The sequence below is a fragment of the Panicum virgatum genome, chromosome 9N (genome assembly GCF_016808335.1).
Source record: "Panicum virgatum strain AP13 chromosome 9N, P.virgatum_v5, whole genome shotgun sequence".
In the NCBI taxonomy this organism is placed as follows: Eukaryota; Viridiplantae; Streptophyta; class Magnoliopsida; order Poales; family Poaceae; genus Panicum; species Panicum virgatum.
This window is the reverse complement of record NC_053153.1, coordinates 10598196-10618087: the sequence shown is the minus strand read 5'-3', so window position 1 is coordinate 10618087 and position 19892 is coordinate 10598196. Positions and strand designations below refer to the sequence as shown.

At 44.9% G+C, this 19892-nt stretch overlaps 5 protein-coding genes and 1 long non-coding RNA gene across 7 annotated transcripts; 4 read left to right on the top strand and 2 right to left on the bottom strand.

Annotated features, from left to right (window-relative positions):
• Positions 1 to 249: 249 nt before the first annotated feature.
• On the top strand, positions 250 to 2707 carry LOC120691277 (optic atrophy 3 protein homolog). The gene is made up of 4 exons (XM_039974318.1): positions 250 to 535; positions 1167 to 1301; positions 1416 to 1502; positions 2257 to 2707. Exons 1-4 carry the CDS (start codon positions 407 to 409, stop codon positions 2416 to 2418), a joined length of 513 nt encoding a protein of 170 aa, XP_039830252.1. The 5' UTR covers positions 250 to 406; the 3' UTR covers positions 2419 to 2707.
• Positions 1415 to 5154, bottom strand: LOC120691278. The gene is made up of 3 exons (XR_005682164.1): positions 4486 to 5154; positions 3677 to 3735; positions 1415 to 3487 (listed from the first exon to the last, which is right to left on the bottom strand). It is a non-coding gene; the product is annotated as an uncharacterized LOC120691278 (long non-coding RNA).
• Positions 5155 to 5175: 21 nt separating this feature from the next.
• LOC120691275 (LOB domain-containing protein 2-like) lies at positions 5176 to 6527 on the top strand. The gene has a single exon (XM_039974315.1). The coding sequence runs from the start codon at positions 5504 to 5506 to the stop codon at positions 6146 to 6148; it is 645 nt and encodes a 214-aa protein (XP_039830249.1). The 5' UTR covers positions 5176 to 5503; the 3' UTR covers positions 6149 to 6527.
• Positions 6528 to 6534: 7 nt separating this feature from the next.
• On the bottom strand, positions 6535 to 9065 carry LOC120691276 (D-aminoacyl-tRNA deacylase-like). 2 transcript variants are annotated; one of them, XM_039974317.1, is made up of 8 exons: positions 8865 to 9065; positions 8682 to 8773; positions 8052 to 8118; positions 7907 to 7937; positions 7668 to 7808; positions 7225 to 7250; positions 7065 to 7138; positions 6535 to 6848 (listed from the first exon to the last, which is right to left on the bottom strand). In XM_039974317.1, exons 1-8 carry the CDS (start codon positions 8904 to 8906, stop codon positions 6794 to 6796), a joined length of 528 nt encoding a protein of 175 aa, XP_039830251.1. In that variant the 5' UTR covers positions 8907 to 9065; the 3' UTR covers positions 6535 to 6793. The 2 variants fall into 2 exon arrangements, with proteins under 2 accessions (XP_039830251.1, XP_039830250.1); XM_039974316.1 differs by having other exon boundaries at positions 6535 to 6950; positions 8865 to 9060.
• Positions 9066 to 10208: 1143 nt separating this feature from the next.
• Positions 10209 to 16346, top strand: LOC120689311 (exportin-2-like). Its single transcript, XM_039971609.1, has 3 exons — positions 10209 to 12017; positions 12943 to 14248; positions 15900 to 16346. The coding sequence occupies exons 1-2, from the start codon at positions 10375 to 10377 to the stop codon at positions 14246 to 14248; spliced, it is 2949 nt and encodes a 982-aa protein (XP_039827543.1). The 5' UTR covers positions 10209 to 10374; the 3' UTR covers positions 15900 to 16346.
• A 1521-nt stretch (positions 16347 to 17867) lies between these two features.
• LOC120693249 (mitogen-activated protein kinase kinase 9-like) lies at positions 17868 to 19117 on the top strand. Its single transcript, XM_039976659.1, has one exon. The coding sequence runs from the start codon at positions 18014 to 18016 to the stop codon at positions 18995 to 18997; it is 984 nt and encodes a 327-aa protein (XP_039832593.1). The 5' UTR covers positions 17868 to 18013; the 3' UTR covers positions 18998 to 19117.
• The last annotated feature ends 775 nt before the right edge of the window (positions 19118 to 19892 follow it).

Here is a 19892-nt window from a genome sequence, read left to right as displayed (position 1 = left end):
AAGTTGAGGGACCAAATTGATCTTTTTGAAAGTTGAGGGACCAATTTGACCCTTGGAGCAAAGTTGAAGGATCAAAGTGGCTATTTTGCCAAAAGAAAAGGTAAAAGAGTGTAGTTGAAATTAGAAATGGAGGGATGTAAGGCCAATCTCAGTGGGAGTGTTATAAGAGTATCATGGATATTAAATTTGCTAAGATGTACTAATAATATTATGAGGAGAGAGGAGAGAGAGGAGTGTACTAATAAAAGAGTTCCGCTCCGTTTCAACGCAAGCCCACCAACACCAGGGGAGGGAGCGATCCGAATCCATCCATCCATCCATCCGGCCCGGTCGCCTTCGATTCGACCAATAGAGGCAAACGAATCCCCCGCTCGGGGCCGAGGCGGCGGCGGAGGGAGAGCCGTGAATGGCGCTGCCGGTGGCGAAGCTGGGCACCCTGGCGCTGCGGACCCTGTCCAAGCCCATCGCCAGCCGCCTCAAGAGCCAGGCCGCCGTCCACCCCAAGTTCCGCAACTTCATCATCGCCATTGCTCAGGTAAGCTAAGATTGCCTCTGTCGCCTCCGTTTGGGTGATTGTATTCTAGGTCAAATGGCACACCCCCTGCGCCTAACTGCTTCTTAATTAGCAAGGGGATCCGTTCGATTAGAGCGGCACTTGCAGTTCTCGGCAATGTATGGTAAAGTTTACAATCTCATTTGAAATGAGATTGTCATTAGGCATGCCTTGTCATTAAGAGTCAAGAGATTTAGGAATAAATTGTACTCTAGTTAACTTTTGGATTGTATATGTGCGCTGGTCATGCACTCACACTTGCTTCCCTTGTTTAGTAATTGATCAGCGGTCTACCTCTCAAATTAGTGGAACTTGATTTACGATAGGTTTGAACTTTGAAGCCTACCATGGCTGGAACAGGCAGGATGCAAGTCAAGCGTTCTTTTGATAAAAATGATGAGCTACTGAACCTTGACGACTTGATCCCTGCTTTAGGATCATATATGTATTTGGTTAGCTGTCAAACTTGATACTGCCTGCTTTTTCAGATAAAATATAGAGCAAACGGGGAGCATTCTAGGCTATTGAATGCATTTGTATTCGTTGTCATATCCTTACTTCTCCTGTAATGGTTCATGCATATTGATGGTAATCACTATAAGCATTGTTACAGATACACCATCGTATGACCACAAAGATTCAAAGGCGCATTTACGGGCATACAACAGATATGGAGATCAGACCTTTAGATGAGCAAAAAGCAGTACAAGCTGCTACAGATCTCATTGGAGAAGCCTTTATCTTTTCGGTACTTCTCGAAACCAGTAATAAATCATATGTGCTATTACATCTGCAAATACGCCACATGGACATATTAAACGCTCCGCTAATGATACACTATTTTTTGTTATACTGATAATAGGTAGCCGTTGCTGCTTTAATTTTTGAGGTTCAAAGAAGTGCAAGGTCAGAGGCTAGAAAGGAGGAAGCTCGTAAACAGGAACTTGAGGTAGTGTCTTTCACTCAATGCCATTTGCACTGTTTTAGTGTTTGAACACGTTAATTGTAGTTTGTTTTCAGAAAATTTATAAAGGGAAAACACACAGAGATATTAGGAGATGTGCAGTTTCATAATGAGCATATTACATAAGGAAGTAATTGACATCCTGAGTGTAGTTTGCCTGCCAGGAATTATTGGTCATGATCTATGATGGGCTGCATATGCTACGTTACTATTATGGATTTATGCCTTTTTCAGAGGAATGATTTATGACTAAACAATGCATGTTCAGGAAAATTAGTAATGAGTTATAGCCTATAGGGTTTATGCAACAACATATTAGAAGCTGTCCTTATGAGAGAAGTCAAAAAGTATGTCATCACTGCTTTTACGACTTTGCCTGGGAAGCAACGGAGTTGGCCCAGGGATCAACCCAAAAATGGGGATTACTAATCACTGTCTAAAATTGGCTATTGATGGCATTTCCGACAGCAAGACATGTCTAAAATTGGCTATTGATGGCATTTCCGACAGCAAGACATCAACTGAAATTTTTTGTGAATGCATCACTCCTAGTTGAATTATGAGGTCGGGAAATTATTTTGTATGGTTCAGGGCCTGCAAAATTGAATAGGCCTGTCATATATGCTCATGGAAAATTGACATATGCACCGATCCAAAGACATGTTTTTTTTTTTGTTACTTTTGCTTTCAACTGTACAAGTGGCAACTTAGCTTAACAATTATTTTTGTTGACGCCAAGGAATTGAAACAAAGAGAAGAGAGTTTAGCAAAAGAATTGGAGTATCTTAAATTGAAGCTCAATGAAATCGAGCAGCTTGCTAAAGGACGAGGCCTAACAGGAATCCTTAACTTCAAAGGGGTCCATGTGGCAGAAGGCGGAAAGACAGCGACACCTGCGTGATTATGCATTTCAACTTTGGTGCGGCAAAGTAGGATTCCATGTTGCTAAGTGGTGCGCTGAAACACCTCAAAATTGCCGATTGGTTTCCCAATTCTTTCTTCTCAGTTGTATTGGCATGCCCATTCTTTGGTGTTTATATTGGATCAGAAATAATAGTGTGTAAGAAAGAAGCAACTAAAGTGCAGCATAGATTACCTGTGGGTGGTAACTACAGAACGAGATATTAAAGATGAATGTAGTCTTACATTATCCCCCCTAACTCATCAAGTTGAGACCCTCACAGGTAAAATGGTTCTGCCATAGCTGATTATAGATGTATATATTTTTGTTAAAGGATACATCTGTGAATTATGTATGGTTCTGCTATAGCTGACTATACATACTAGGAGGTTCCGCGCGCTTCGCTGCGCACGCAGAGATGATATGCAGGACAGTAGAGGGCTCAAAAAGAACAAACACATGAACAATGATATTAATACATTCCTTAGCTGTGTTAAAAAAATTCTTAACTGTTGCATTGGGGAATTATCTATGAATTAGGAGGTTGGAGTTGTTATCAGTAACAATAGTAATTGCAATGGCATTACCCGAAAACACATCTATATTACTGTGATTAATTTTGTAACTATTCATGTCTTTATTGCCATCATTGTAAGAATCAGTTGGCCCTTGGGCAAAGTGTAAAAAAAAATAAATAAACATAAACATGGAAGGTAAATAAAATAGACATGGAAGGTCATCGAGTATGGTTTTCTGCTTTTTTTTAATCAATCAAATATAAACAACGATGTCACAACATTTGCAACGGGAAAAATAAACATGAAAGTGATGAAAGGAATGCAAATAAAGCTGGGAGGCGCCACCAATAGCTATATATATGTTACCCTACTCCTATGGCAATAGAAAAATAACAGCTCCACGCTAGATCATGTGCCGTATTCAAACATCCAAAGAATTTATGTTTCAGAATGCGAAAATACCTAGAGATAATTCCTTTTTCTTTAAGCAGCCAACATCATTGCGCGTAGGAAAAACAACACTTCTTGAGCTATTCTTGGCCCAACTCTAGCTGTAAAATAGAGAGAACATTTAAGATACAAATTAACCAGGATTGTATGACTGAAAATTGAAAGGAATAGAAGGGAAGGAACTTTTGGAAGTACACTTGTATTCAAGAGGACTAATTCTAGTGCAGTGTAATTATATACAACTAACTGAATATCATGTAGTGTAAATGTAAGCACCACTAACTAAATACCATGTAGATTGCATAACGGAGTCTAGGGAAGGCCTGATTCAGACCGCTGGTGGCAGATTCTGCACAAAAATTCAGGGAGTGTACGTTCAGGAGAGAATAGCACATGTATTTATCAAAATATGCTTCTATTTTTATTTGAATAAAGCATATATGTGAGATTATTCATCCAAATCAATAAGAGATTAGGAGGGTAGCCTTCAATCGGTTATCATTTCTAAGTTACTTGCAGAACCTCACTGCTCTTACCTGATAGTGCAGATACAGAGCAATAAATATTTCAATCATGGGATCGCAAATTCATTCATAGCAATATACTCATATTCAATCATCAAATGGGCATAACATAGAAAGCAGATGGGACTACCTGTTAGATAATTGCGCATAGATGGTTGGCATATTTCTTGACTTCTGTGAGGTAAAGAAATCACAGACCACAATGTTTTTGTGTCATCAAGTTAATCACAACTTATCATGTGTCTCTAAGTCCCAATTAAACATTTCGAATTGGGTACCTTGTCTGAAATTCGGAATAGCTTGATACACTCAATTAAATGCTTTGGAAAGCCATGTGCTGGTAGAAGTGAAATAAGAAATCATGAACTATTTATGTCATTCTGTAAGTTCACGTTTTTTTTTAAAAGATGGCTACTAAATCTAAGGGCACATCTAAGATGAAATCAATATTAAATGCGCTGAAACAATGCAATAGCTTGCTTGCAAAGATAACAAAACTGAGTGCAGGGGCAAATTGAGGTGCGAAATCTAAAGACACATATCGTCGAGCACCTACGATGCAAGAGCAAACATACCTGTAGGAGTGTCCCCAATTTGTGCAGAAGCTACGAATGCATTAGCTGGTAAGGCAGGGCTCTAGGCGATGACTTTCCATCTGTCCTCGATCATGCGACAGCACGGAGGAGGATGGCCGAATAGTTGAGATGCAGCATCGGCTCAGAGAAGGGTGCCGGTGGCGTGGAAGGCGAGCGCAAGCTGACGGCAGCGTGGAGCCAAGCAAGCCTAGACCAAGCAGCGCTCGATTTCTTCCTGAGGAAAGGACGATGCCTTTCCCACGGCGCATGCGCCGGAAGATGCACACGACTGCCAATGCCTCGAGGACGTGCGGTGAGGGACGACGGCGGAGCACACAACATCGCGATTGGTCGCCGGCGCGTCACAACGTCGTGCGAGAACACGGCGACGGTCGGATAGCTACAAAATCCTCACGCGGCAGCTCTGCATCTTGTATAATGGCCTAGGCCATGGGCTGGTCATTGGCTCAGCGCTGGTGCCACCGTTTAAGGAGGACGGCAGTTGTCAGAGATGGCGAGGGGAGGGGAGGGAAGTGCGATGCAGGCGTTGAGGAGAAGACAGGAGAGTCGACGGTAGAAGTGAGAAACAATGGGCGCACACTGGCGACGTGCCTGCCATTTTACGGGAGGCGGGGAGCAAAAGGATGATGATTTTCCTTTTACGGTGAGAGAGACGCAGTCAAAGGTGTGATTGAGCACCAGCACAACGCCAATGACACGCGGCTAGCGATGGTGTGCGGAGCGCCGGATGGGCGCGAATTTCTTCCAGCATAAGGGTGTACATATATTGCGATGCTCCAGTGGCCGGCGTGCTCACTTGTAGTATTTTTTGTAGTACAATGCATTAGAAGTTCCCATGCCTTCGTAGCAGTAGCAGCCAAGCAGGCTTAAGCCAGCTATTTGTTCTGCGAACTCTTGCTGTGAGCAACCTAGAAATAAAGCCTGTGACCCTCCTCTCACCTTACTTTCTTGCATTCGTACATGTATATGCCCTTGGCCCTTGTTGTTCCATATATGCATGTACTTGCGTACGCACGCATCTCTCTCCCTCCCTCCCCTCCATCTGCAGCGGGGACGGACGACGGGCATGACCGGCGGCGGCAGCGGCGGCGCGTGCGCGGTGTGCAAGCACCAGCGGCGCAAGTGCGAGCCCAACTGCGAGCTGGCCGCCTACTTCCCGGCGCACAGGATGAACGACTTCCGGGCGCTGCATCTCGTCTTCGGGGTGGCCAACCTCACCAAGCTCATTAAGGCCAACGCCACCGAGGCTGCCCGCCGGCGCGCCGCCGAGACGCTCACCTGGGAGGCGCGCTGGCGGGAGCGCGACCCCTCCGAGGGGTGCTACCGCGAGGTGTCCTGCCTGCGCCGCGACAACGCCGTGCTGCGCGCCGAGAACACCGCTCTGCGGAGGCAGCTGGCTGAGCAGCAGCAGCTGTTGCTCTGGTCCAGGGCTGCCGCCGCTCCCTCTGCCAACAGCAACATGGCCGGAGGCTGCTACAACGGCAACGCCGGCGGTAATGGACTCGTGGTGGCCGTGCGACCGCCGCCTCATGCCCCCGCAGCTCCGGCAGCGCAGACCATGTTGGCCTACCGCGGCGTGTCGGTTTGCCCGGCGACGGCCAACGGCAGGAAGTCGGCACCGGATGCGCCTCCGTCGCCATGAGAGGATGCCAAGCCGATCCTTCTAGGGACATCAAGAGCAACGCCAGGTGAGGATGCTCTTGTATTCCTCCATGCGTTCAAGTGCCAAGGCTTTGCATGCTGGATATACACTGGCTTCTCCGCACTGTCTTTGCAACTGCAGGTGACGCTGCTGCTAGCCACTGGGCACAAAGAGGGTACCAAGAATTGATTTTGAATTCAAAAAAATAAGACATGTGGGCTTCATCTTAATTTTGCCTTATGATTACCCATGTTCTGCTCGAGCAGGACACGGACAATTCCAGGTAGAAGAAACCAGTTATGTATATTGATTGATTTAAGCCGCCGGTTATCATGATGTACGATGATTGTTAATCCAGCTATGTGATCCCAGAAATTACAGACAAGTTCATGTGACCATATGCATTTTCAGTCTATCCATTCATACAATTATCTCATATTAGTGCTCTCATATAATGAGCTCTAGCATCCCACACAAGAAAATGAATAGGATAACAAGCAATTAGTCTGGACTGCCTGTTACAATGTTGGAAGTGACTTCCAATGACAAACATCTAAAAGGTTTACATAAATTTGAGTGCAAATGACAGGATCCATGTCAACTTGTAACAAAAATCAAGACTGATATTCCTCAGGGATCAACAAGTCAGAGAGAAGCACAGCATATGGCTTCTTTCAGCTCCAACCCCAAAGTCAAAATTCTGCATGAGCATAATGTAACGGAGAACATTGATCAGGGAATTTAGCATGTCTCTTTAGGTACTCTTGCTTCACCATCTCTAAGCAAACCATCATCGTCGTTGCTATTCAAATGCATAAAGACAAATAAATCAGCCAAGTATAAGCATGCTTTTGCGGTCAGCATGTATAAAATACAACAAATAGCAAAATTAGTTCGATAATTTGAGGAAAATCACCTTGACTGAGCAGCGCCTTGCAGTGAGGGTGAATCGACTTGCATTGTCACTGGGCCATCATTTACCAAAGAAACTTGCAAGACTTTCAAAGTAACTCTTATTCTGAAAAGAACATATGACACGCAAAGCCGAAATCAACATATTTTTCATTCAGACGCACCTTCATCATTGCTCCAAAAATGCCATCTGCCAAAAATAGTCAAAGTAGGAACAACATTAGATTCTTGTTCATGTTACAGAAGAAATCTTTAAAATGTACATGGAACAGTAGGAACAAAACCAACGGCAAGAAGATTGTGCACTACAACTTTACAGGCACGACGCCTGATACATAAACATACTCATGGCCATATATCAGCAAAGTGAAAAACTTAACATAACAACTAGAAAACATCACTAAAGAAAATACTAAGTTATTAGCATAGCATAGCAGGCATGAAATACGTGTCCCTCATAAAGGAATGTTCAGGACCATGAGAAGCACGGAAAAGTTACAATTCATGACCTACAAAAGGCAATCCCAACATAGGCATATCATTTTGAACAAAAGAAAACATTTATTTGATAATCAAGAGTTCAGGATGGCAAATGAATATGTCTTACCTTTCACTGAATCGGCCGAGTATGACCTCTGAAATTTTTCGACTAGAGAAGCATAGAACGGTTTTGCTTTTGCAGGTGGCATAGCCACATGAAAATCTGGCTTGTTACCCTTCAGGATGCCATATAATGTAAACTGACTGACTGAATAAGATATCAGCTTAGAAATGGAGTCGTTAATAGCAGACCTACTGGAGGTTATCAATATTATCACCTGAGGGCAAAAGGTCACATTACATTACCTAATAGGACTTCAAAGCTACGCTGCATAACCTGCAGGAAGGAAAAAAGTTTATCTTCAAAGCTCATATGAAATACGGAAGACAATCAACATTGTCAAGTAGGACAATATTATTATATTGGACCTAAGATGGATCTGGGGCTTACACTTTGATCCCATGCTTTCCCAGTCTTCTCATTAGGAAATAGCCTCATGTTGAGGACCTTCCGACAACTAAATAAGACACGGTATCAGAGTGCAACCAACGCTATAATAGCAAGCCATGTTAACTGAACATTTCGGCATAAACAAATTTCATCAAAAGATGGTAATAAGTTGGCAACAAATCAGAAAAATTCTGAGTAGACAACCTTTGATAAATGAATGAGCAAGAAACAAGACCAACCGAAGTTTTCCAAGTATTCATTTTTGCAAAAGAATATTAGTGCAACCTAGTGAGCTGCCACAGATTGCCTTTGGTACTTCATATAATGAGCATCCACACAACAGATGACCTTAGTTGTACATTGTACAAGTGACCAATATCATAATTCATCTTATCATCTACAAAGAATCATCATTCAATCACTCCACCAGCCCAAATAACTGATCAGTGAACCAACACAACACAGCTAACTGATCTCTGGATCAACAAATTTCCACTACAGATTCTGGTGAGCTTCCAAAGATATTAGAATGGGTAAAGTCTAAACAGACAATAATTGAGACAATGGCTGGCAGTAATAAGCCACTAATTGGAGGAAGTGAGAGGGGGATTGATGAAGAGGAGTCTATACATGTAGTCGGCGTCGGAGTCGGTGTCCGCCTCGTGGACGCCGACGAGTATGAGGAGTCCAGGACCGATCGCCGACACTACTCGCCCCTCCACCTGCGACCACCCAGAAGGAGCATTCACGGCTCGTCTCCACCAAGATTCCGAGCAAACTGCGACCGTGCAGTGAGTTGAGGAGGGCGCTCACCTCGACGCTGGCCGAGAGGACGCGCTGCACCACGGCCCTCATCCTCTGTCTTCTCCTGCGCCCTCCACGCCAGGTGCCAGCTCCTCGCGCGGTGAGGGACGAGCCACTGCTCCCTGCTCCGCCGGAGAGACACCGCCAAGAGAGAACGGCGGCTCTGGTGGGGGATGCCAGGCGCGTGCGTGTGCGCGAAGCTGCTGATGCGTCAGTGATGGGCCGTGAGAAACGCCAACAGTATACTGGGCCGGGCTTTGAATTTCCTCTACTATACTTTATTGGGGCCTTTTTTTCATTTTTATATTAAAAAAAATAAAATTTAAAAAATATATGTCGAATAGGGAAATTTTCAAAAATGGGTGCTTGTCACCCCAGGGTGTCTGTCGCTTATCCAGTGGGCGACAGGACCTAAATATAAAAAAATTTATGTTTAGGTCCTGGCGCCCAGGGCGCATTAAACAGTAAACTTGTAAAATCGATATAAAATCATAGAAAAATCGGAAAAATACAAACTAAACTGTACGGTATTCTATGAAATAATATCTACAACTTTTGTTACATAAAGTTTTTCATTTGATCAATGTATCTAAATCAAGAAAAATAGTTCTTGTACCTAGAAAAATCTGAAATAATTCATTTGGTCTAGTTGTGCTTATCTAAAATTTACTAAACTTTTTTTATAGCTCTTAGGAGATAAAATAATGGTACTGTAAAAGTTATGACTTCTAATACTCAGCACAGCGGCATGGATAAATATCACATTTAAACTAGACATATTGCAAGATCTAATTTAAAAACTTATTCTAGAAATGTTTTCTGGGCCTACTAATTTTGTACAAGCATATGCTCACCATATGCAACACTCTGGCCAAAGATGACATGCATCCAAATGATGGATCTTGAGATTTAAATAAAAGTGCATTAAACTGGTATTTAAAATAGAGTAAAATACATTGATCAAATGAAAAACTTTATATAACAAAAGTTGTATATCTTGTTTCATAGAATACAGAACAATTGAGTTTGTATTTTTTAGATTTTTTCTACGATTTTATATCGGTTTTACAAGTTCACTGTTTAATGCGCCCTGGGCACCAGGATTTAAATGTATTTTTTTACATTTAGGTCCTGTCGCTCTTTGGATGGACGACATGCACCCATTTTTGAAAATTTCCCTATACGGCATATGTTTTTAAAATTTTGTTTTTTAAAATATAAAAATGAAAAAATGCCTTTATTGGGCTTTCTCAAAAGGCCGGAGAACAGAAGGCCCAATATGATGGCCCAAACCCAGCCGCTCTCGTCTTTTCCCTTTTTCTTCCCACGTCTCCCCCATTTCTCTCTACCTGTCTCCCCCTCCCCTTCCGGCCGCCCCGTAGTTCCTTTGCAAGTCGCAAAGACGCAAACGCAAGGGAGGATTTCAAAAACCCTACCTCCCCACCCTACCCCACCAGGCCACCACCCCCACCCCCGATCTCCCAATCCCACCCAGATCGCCGAGCAGCGGCGGCGCAGAATGGAGGTGCCGCCGGAGATGCTCGACGCCCTCGCGGGCTGGTTCGCGCAGTCGCTCTCCCCCGACGCCGCCGCGCGCCGCGCCGCCGAGCAGAGCATCTCCTCCGCCGCCGGCTCCCCGGGCTTCGCGCTCGCGCTCCTCGGCCTCTCCGCCTCCCCGCGACACGACCTCCAGGCCCGCCTCGCGGCCTCGGTCCACTTCAAGAACCTGCTCCGCCGCCGGTGGCCCAAGGCCGACGAGGAGGCCGACGACGCCGCCGACCGCCTCCCCGCCTCCGACTGCGCCATCATCAAGGCGAACCTCCTCCAGCTCCTCCTCACCGCCCCGCCCCTCATCCAGGCGCAGCTCTCCGAGGCCCTTGCCGCCGCCGCGGAGTCCGACTTCCCCGCCAGGTGGGAGTCGCTCCTCCCGTCCATCGTATCCTCCCTCGGCATCGCCGTCAACGCGGGGGACGTCGCCGCCACCAATTCCTTGCTCGCCGCTGCGGCGTCGCTCTTCTCCCGATTCCGCAACGCCTTCGACAACAATGCCCTCCGCCTCGACCTCAAGTACTGCCTCGAAATCTTTGCCGCCCCACTCCTCGAGGTCTTCCTCTTCGCATCCCGCCGACTTCAGGCCGCGGCCACCACGGTCAATCCGCTCGAGCTCCGCCCCGTGTTTGAGTGCCTTCGCCTCTGCTGCGAGATCTTCTACTCGCTTAACTCAGTCGACCTGCCTGAGTTCTTCGAGGACAACATGCGCCAGTGGATGACAGAGTTCCGTGCCTTCCTCACCACATCATACCCACCGCCTGTTGAGGCAGACGGTGCCCCAGATGCCCTGCGTGCTGCTGTTTGTGATAACTTGCAGCTCTATATGGAGAAGTACGAGGAGGAGTTCAGGGGATACTTGAAGGAATTTGTTGAGGCTGTGTGGGGGCTCCTCATGGCACAGACTGCTTCGCCATCCCGCGCGCGACTCGCTGTGACTGCAATAAGGTTCTTGACTACAGTTGCTGAGAGTGTGCACCATGCCTTGTTCGGGAGTCCTGAGGCAATGAAGCAGATATGTGATAGTGTTGTCGTGCCTAACCTGCGACTGCGGGATGAGGATGAAGAGTTGTTTGAGGGCAACTGGGTGGAATATGTCAGGCGTGACTCTGAGGGGAGCGATGCAGATACGCTAAGACGGGCTGCGTGCCGGTTGCTGAGAGGCCTTGCAGCGAACTACCGGGACCAGGTCGCTGCACTTGTGTCAGCACAGGTTCAGCAAATGTTGGCTGCATATGCAGCTGATCGGGCAAACAACTGGAAGGAGAAGGATGCTGCAATATACCTTGTTATCGCTGTTATCCAGAAGCCTGGTGCCACTGGTGGTGGCACACCTGTGGTTGACATGGAGAGCTTCTTTACATCTGTGATTGTGCCTGAGCTCCAGGCCCCTGATTGGCAGTCTGAGCCAATGTTGAAGGCTACTGTCCTCAGGTTCTTGAAGGAGTTCAGGTTTCAAATCCCCAAAGCAACTGCACTGGCATTGTTACCAAGTGTGGTGAGGTTTTTGACACATGAGTCAAATGTTGTTCATTCATATGCTGCGACCTTTATCGAGAACCTACTGATCATCAAGGATGCGGTCCCGGTACCAGGGGTGAGCACAGTGACCAGGTGCGTAAAGTTCCAACAACACCCCACCAAAATTTGTCAATTTTGGCTTTCATGTTATATCCTCTTTTGTCACAGTTTATATGGAAGTAGTTCCGTAGGGTACCTTTCGGGTCGAAATGCTGAGCCAAATTACCTATTGGCAAAATGGTTTCATACTTGCACTAGGAATGAGCAGCTTATACCTTGAACTTATGCTGTTTGAGTTGTCTTCTATCCAATGCTCTATTAGTTATAATGGATTTAGTTAGATCCTCAAGCCACCATTTCTTTCAATTCTATAATAGAAGAGCATATAACCATGTGCGCTAGTGTCATGCGAGTTAGTTTCCTTCTAATTTAGACTGCTAGTTTTCTTGTCAACTCTGCATTAGTGTGTTAAATAGACAAAAACAATGCATTTGTGTGTCTGATGCTGACAAGCTAGAACTTTCCTTGTTTGCCTTTTCTTGTTAGCCGTATATGCTGCTGTGCCTTCTCAGTTCATGTGCTCTAGAATAAATGCTGCATTAGCTGTTGATTAGCACTAAGGAATTAGTTGTGCTCCTTTTAATTCTCTTTAATTCTGACATGAGCATGCCATGTTATGTACACTGAAATTTTTGTGGGCAGAAGTTGATAATTAGTACATCTTCCAAATGTTAGTTTTACTGCTGGAACAGATTTGCTTGCAGTAGCGAATTGTTCATGCAAGCTTACTGATTGACTCTGCTGTGTGTATTTTGTTCTGTACAAAAGACGTCCTTAATTATTTCGTGATATCCAAATCATCTTTACCAATTCTGATCATAGGCTGATGATGTATTATGTGTATCCGCTTCCCGCTTCCCTTTTACTTTTATGCAATACAAAGAAATAGGAAATGCAAATGCAGAGTTACATTTTTAGCCTAACCTATTTGTTACACGGTTTTGTTTTGCAATTCCAGGTCTCCACGCTATGTTGCTACTGATATCAATCCGTATGCCCCACAGATCATTCAGAACCTGTCCACAGCACTAAGTTTCCCCGATTCATATGAAAATCCCTATCTGATGAAGTGCCTGATGCGGGTGCTTGGGATCGCTAATATAGCTGGTCAAATTATTCACGAGATCACCACTCGTCTTGTGGGTATTCTCATGGAAGTGTGCAATAACCCCAAGAACCCTGACTTCAACCATTACTTGTTTGAGGCTCTATCAGCAGTTATTGGCCGTACTGGTGAGCAGGACCCGACATTGCTCCCTGCTTTTGAGGCCAGCCTCTTCCCAGTGCTCCAGAGGATATTGGTTGAGGACATCTCAGAGTTCTGGCCGTATGCTTTTCAGATATTTGCCCAACTTGTCAATTTGAGCCGACCACCTCTCTCGCAGAATTACATGCAGCTATTTGGTGTCCTTCTTAGTAATGCCACTTGGGACCGGCCACCATGTGTTCCTGCCTTGGTTCGTTTGCTGCGAGCATTCCTTAGGAAAATTCCAAATGAGCTAAACCAAGAGGGCAGGCTTCCGAATATCTTGGCAATATCCCGTAGCCTCCTCTCACGAAGCAGCACTGAAGATTCTGCATTCTACATGCTGAATACGCTAGTGGAAAATGTTGGTTTGGACATTATGAACCCTTACATAAGTGAGATATGGAGTGCTTTGTTTACTCGGCTACAGACTAGACAGGCAGTGAAGTTTGTGAATTCTCTTGTTGTCTTCATGTCTTTAGTGCTGGTCAAATATGGATCAGGTGTTCTTGTCAGTTCCATTGATGCAATTCAACCAAATCTTTTCACCCAAATCCTTCCGCGTTTTTGGATTCCCAATCTCAAATTGATCAAAGGTGCTCTTGAAGTTAAGCTGACAGCAGTTGCTTCAACAAAGTTGCTATGTGAGTCTGCGGTGCTTTTGGATGCTGCTGCGGCCCAGTTGTGGGGCAAATTACTTGATAGTATTGTCACACTGTTGTCCAGAACGAATCAAGATGGAGCACAACAGGAGCAAAACGATGGTGCTGATGCAGTGGATATTCAGAAGACATCAGGTTATTCCGTCTCATTTGTACGGCTTCAATATGCTGGAAAGAGTGAAGATGACCTTTTGAAAGAAGTAAATGATCCAAAACAGTTTCTTGTCACATCTTTGGCTACCCTTTCTGCACAGTCTCCTGGGAGGTTTGGTCCTGTCATTGAGCAGCATGTGGACCCAGCTAACAAAAGTGTGCTTCTTCAACTTTGTGCAGCCTACAATGCCAACATTGTCTAGGTAAACAACGTTGATTATAGTTTTTGTTGAGTTTAAGACATGGAACAGATATTTCATACTTTTACTATACAAATGCCATTTGTTCTGATTTCTGAAGTTCTGTTAATCATGTATATGCATGTTGCCAAAGTAACAATAAAAACTGTTGAACGCTATGTAATGTTATTTAGTTTTCACGATCTGTTATTAACAAATTTGGATACATGCAGCAAAAGCTCGATTAGCCACTGTTATGAATTGTTGTGTTCTTGTTTACAACATATTTAGTTGCTTTAAGTATATCATTGAAAAGCTTTGTACATCTGGATATAATTGTACACATTGAAAAAATGTTCATATATTAGCCACTAGTGGCTATTGAGCATCTCTGGAAATTCTTTCACTAGCAATTCATGACTTGAGATTTCATTCACATTTTTCTAGTCAGAAACTCTAATGGTTGCATATCTTATCCCTTTTATGTTTTAGGATGTAAAGTAGTAAATTATCAGAACTCAAAGGTGATATGCAAACTACATTTCTTATGTCATCTTTCCAAATTTGTTATGTTACAATTAGCAGTCAGTTTTATTGGAATTAGAGTGTTGTTTGTGCACATTTAGCGATGACAAGTCTGGAGGCTTCGTAATCAGTAGCATTTAACTACATGGTTGTCCCATTATTAATTATTCTTGCTCCTGGCACAAGAAATGACTAAATCTGTCCCTTTTAAGATGTCTTCCAAAATTTTATAACTCTTAAATACTCCCTCCATCCAATTTTGATAGATATATTTGCATATGGCACAATGACCAAGGACAAGTGTGCTTATCAATCTAATAAATACAACACAGATTTTTTGTTAGTCCTCCAATGTTTTAACTGGAAACTCCTCGTTACTAGTGCTATTTATTGTCACAACTCATGCCAATAGCAAATGTAGCTATCATTTTTGGATATTTAAGTTTTTGAAATATATCTATCAAAATTGGATGGAGTATCAGGAAGGGGTTGACATGCAGCTGCAAAAAGATTTAGACATTATATGTGTGATCCGAATTATAAAGAAAAGCACACAGCAGAATGATCGAGTTCCAAATGTGTTATGTTTTATTTACGTATGCGGGACACTGGTAGGATCGTAGTATTGAGTCAATACTTGTATTAACTCTGAAAGGGTTTTAGAAATACAAGTGTCTTGATGACACCAATATGGGTGTTAGTCTTTAGGATTCCAGTGAAATCTAGATGTTGTCCTAGCTCAACAATGAATGTAATTCAAAATACAGTTGGAGAGACAATGTCAAAGTATTTATATGTTTTAGTAGCCATCTGCAATTTTGAAGCTAAGAATAGAGCACTCCCTTTTAAGTGGAGAAATGCCCTTTTTCTTTTGGGTCGGCTGCGTTCTTTTGTCTGTGTCGCTAGAACCTCAAAAGTCTGTGTGCTGTCTTGTTGGTTACATGTTCATTCTATAAGTATCAATCTTTTTTTTAATATAATAGCTTGTATGGAATACGTGAGGGGTCATACCTGCTCCAGAAATGTTGACATACCAATAGTTTTGAATCAGAATCGTATTCATTGCAAATTTGTAATTTGATCTTAGTTGACCCAGTACACGTCCATGAGATCTATGAGAACTCTAACCCTTGTTCTCCCAAAATTTCAGGACCCAATTGTGAGGGAAGGCCTTTGCTTGTTTCCGATGGGTATTGTTGAAAGATGATTCTCTGGGAGTTGTTTGTCTGCCAAGCCTTTCTGGTGTCATCCTTGTTTAGTGGCACAGTGTTGGTTATGTCATGGAACGGGCAGATGCCAAAACATGTGAAAGAAAAAAAAACATTAGCATTGTGGAGGATTTGTCAATTAGGTTTGGCCGAGGATTTTCTTTTTCAGGCAGAGGTTCCTTTTTTGGGGCAAAGTGTATTGGTACTGGTCGAGGTCGAGATGTATCTGGCATCCTGGATCCTTGAGACTGTTGGAACATGCTGCAATTTTTGAATGTGCCTGCCGTAGCACCGGAAACGGTATTCTGCAGATGCATTGGAGTCTTCCTCAGTTTGGGTCAAAACCATGCTTGAATTGAATGAACGATAGTCCCTTTCTTCTTTGGGAAGGGTTAGTGTTGTCGAGTGTATGGCGTCAGCAATCGTGCAAAAGCTGCTGCGTGCATAGTTCTTGCGTGGGCAAATCACAATTCACATAGGATTTTATTGAATCATAATTGATACAGATTAGGATTGTCTTGCGATTTTGTTTTACTTTTTTTTCCTTCTAATTTGAAGTTTTTTGCATTAAGAAATGTATTTCTTTGAGGATATTTTTACATTATTGCTCCGCTTCGCCCATTGAAACGCCCAGTTAAGCGCTTACAATTAGGCAGACTTCCAGTCCATCTAATTGTTCTGAGCAAGCGCCGTCTCTCAACAAGTGGAAAACGTTGAACCTGTTGCTTAGTTTTGGTCATAAATATATTCGTAAATATTTTTAGAACATCTATAAGGAAAAGATGCCAGAGTAGTGGTCCCAACTCCGAAAATATAGTCCATTTTCATATGACGTGCTTATCCAGTTTACGAGTATCTTTGCTTACCCATGTTAATTGCCGCATGTAACTAAATGACTCGTCTCTTTGTGTCTTCCTTAGATCATCTCCAAGAGCTTTTTTTATCTATGGATAGTTAAAATTTTGATATAGCTATTATGTAAAACGAAATAGCTAGCGAAAAAGAGACGAAATCCAACGGCTCCTCCAAAATCTAAAAAGAGATGGCTAGCGCTCAACGCTAGGCAAAAATGGTCAGCGACACCTTCTGAATAGAAAACGAGGATAGAAGACAAGGTAGATAGAATTTTTGTTGGATAGGAATTTTTTTGTCTTTCTTTTTTTTAGCTAACTCACCCAAAATACAAAAGCTCTTGGAGATACTCTTACACTAAGATATTAGATGACGGTCTCGGTCGCAACTGATGCCACACGGCGCACGCAACGCCATTAACAAACAAACGTGAGCTCACTCCTGAATCGAGCGGCTTTGTTGATTCATCTTTGACGACTGGCTATGGCTTAGCGGCGGCCCTCACCTCAGTGGAATATGGATCAAACCTTGTTTCTTTTTTCCTTTCTGAAAAACTGGATCAACCTTGCTAATCTCTGCTTTGATCAGGTTACTATAAATAGCAATTTACTATAGAAAAAATAAATGCAGGCATGCTAATTAAATACCGTGTAATCACTTATGATTATCCGGGGATCTTCTCGGCTAATTAAATACCATGCTAATTAAAAATGGCACGATTATTCTACGATGACGGCGGAGCCGTCGAGATTTTGGGCCGCAGGTCACACCACGCCGTCTCCATCCCAATGGCTACCCAAAGACCCCCCAGGGTGCTTGGAGTTGTAGATTATGCTCGTGAGAACATTCTTGCCGCCTACCTGTGCAATGTCCATCTCATAAGGCTCTCCATGGACCAAACCTTGTTGCCATGGCTCCTGCATCTCTCGTCCACCAAGAACAGGTGCAGGTAGATGTTGCTTGCACTGTTCAGAAAGTTCCATATCATTTTCCAAGTAAAAATCTTGGAGTAAAAAAAGGGAAAGAAATCAAATCAGAAAATTACTGGCGGTTGCCCATCACTCTTTGGGCACAATCAGCTCAAGCCATAAATTAATCAGTCTTGGGACTATATAAGCACACCACATGTGTTGCAGCAATCCTTCCCTTCCATCCCATTGATCTCAAGATATTCCTAGTTTCTCTGTGATTTGTCCAAGCGCCAATGGCTCTGACTGTCAGGGAGAGGAGGCTTCCCCAGCTGCACATCTCCCTCGACGTGCCCTCGTGCGCGTTCCGGCACCCCAACCCACCGGCGGCGGCGGCGTCGACGTCCGTGTCGCGTGCTGACGGAGAGTTCCGGCTCTCGGACTTCGACAGGCTCACCGTGCTGGGGCGCGGGAACGGGGGAACGGTGTACAAGGTCGCCCACCGCCGGACGTCGGCTCTGTACGCGCTCAAGGTGCTGCACCGCGGGGACCCGGGGGCCGCGGCGGAGGTGGACGCCCTGCGGCGCGCCGACTGCTCGCCGCACGTCGTGCGGTGCCACTCCGTGCTCCCCGCGGCGCCGGCCTCTGGCGACGTCGCGCTCCTGCTCGAGCTGGTGGACGGCGGCTCGCTGGACGCCGTCGTGGCCCGGCGCGGGGCGTTCCCGGAGCTCGCGCTCGCCGAGGTCGCGGCGCAGGCGCTGTCCGGCCTGGCGCACCTCCACGCGCGCCGCGTCATCCACCGCGACGTCAAGCCGGCGAACCTGCTCGTCAGCGCGGCCGGGGAGGTCAAGATCGCCGATTTCGGCATCGCCAAGGTCCTCTCCCGCGCCGGCGACCACTGCGCCGCCTACGAGGGTACCGCCGCCTACATGAGCCCCGAACGGTTCGACACGGAGCGCCACGGCCACGCCGACCCCTGCGCCGCCGACATCTGGAGCCTGGGCGTGACCGTCCTCGAGCTCCTCATGGGCCGGTACCCGCTCCTCCCCGCCGGGCAGAAGCCGAGCTGGGCGGCACTGATGTGCGCCATCTGCTTCGGCGAGCTGCCTTCGCTGCCGGACGGCGCGGCGTCGCCGGAGCTCCGGGCGTTCGTAGCCGCGTGCCTGCAGGACTACACAAAACGGGCGTCGGTGGCGCAGCTTCTTGCGCACCCGTTCGTCGCCGGAAGGGACGTCGCGGCCTCGAAAGACGCGCTCCGGCGGCTGGTCGCCGGAGCCTGAACTGCCAACCGAGCTTAGGCATTAGATTGACCACGTACAGCCGTAGGATTGTACATTTGTACATAGGTGTATGTGCATAGCTCTTTCTCACCCATAGTTTGCTAATCTAATCTAGGGACTCACATGAAATAGACAGATAAAAATGAGGACATGAATTTTCAACAAGAACGGTACAAAAATAAAGAGATTAAGGATATTGTTCAAAGAAGTTTGCCGGCATGGTCCTCATTCGAGAACAAGAATCACGCTGAGATGTGGAAGCATAATATGGAACTTTCTCCTGCTACTGTCTCACACGCGAGGATCAGAGATCCAACCCAAATTATCCTACTACTACACGTATCATGAAAAAACTCGACCGGGGTATTGACGACCCCAACATATTTCATTAGGAGGAAGCAACCAGTTTCCTAGTCGAGAACTCCCGAACCTTGACTATGTCAGCGAGGGAGATTTTTTTTAACCCCAATCTGAAAACTCGCTCCAACGAGGCGTCGAACCTAGGACTTGTTGAGGGCTACTAGAGCCACCTAACTAATTCAACTAGAGGCACGTTCGCTACACGGATCATGAACTGATGTCGCTTAGGAGCCCCTAGCTACATAATTTCACAGTTAATGCTGATTAATGCAATGATCAGGACACTATCACAAAATATTTCAAACTAAGTTCACTATCACAAAATATTTCAAATCAAGTTCAGAAATAAAAAAAAAGAGGCTTCCTGATTACAACTTACTCTTTAACAAAACATTATATTTCAGCTCCAGCTCTACCAAGAAACTGTAACTAAACACGGTAGCATCACACCATAAGCATCCTATTCATGATATATATTTGGCACGATTTTAAACCATTTTATATTTTTTTAGTCCTTTCCGGGGTTTTCTTGTAA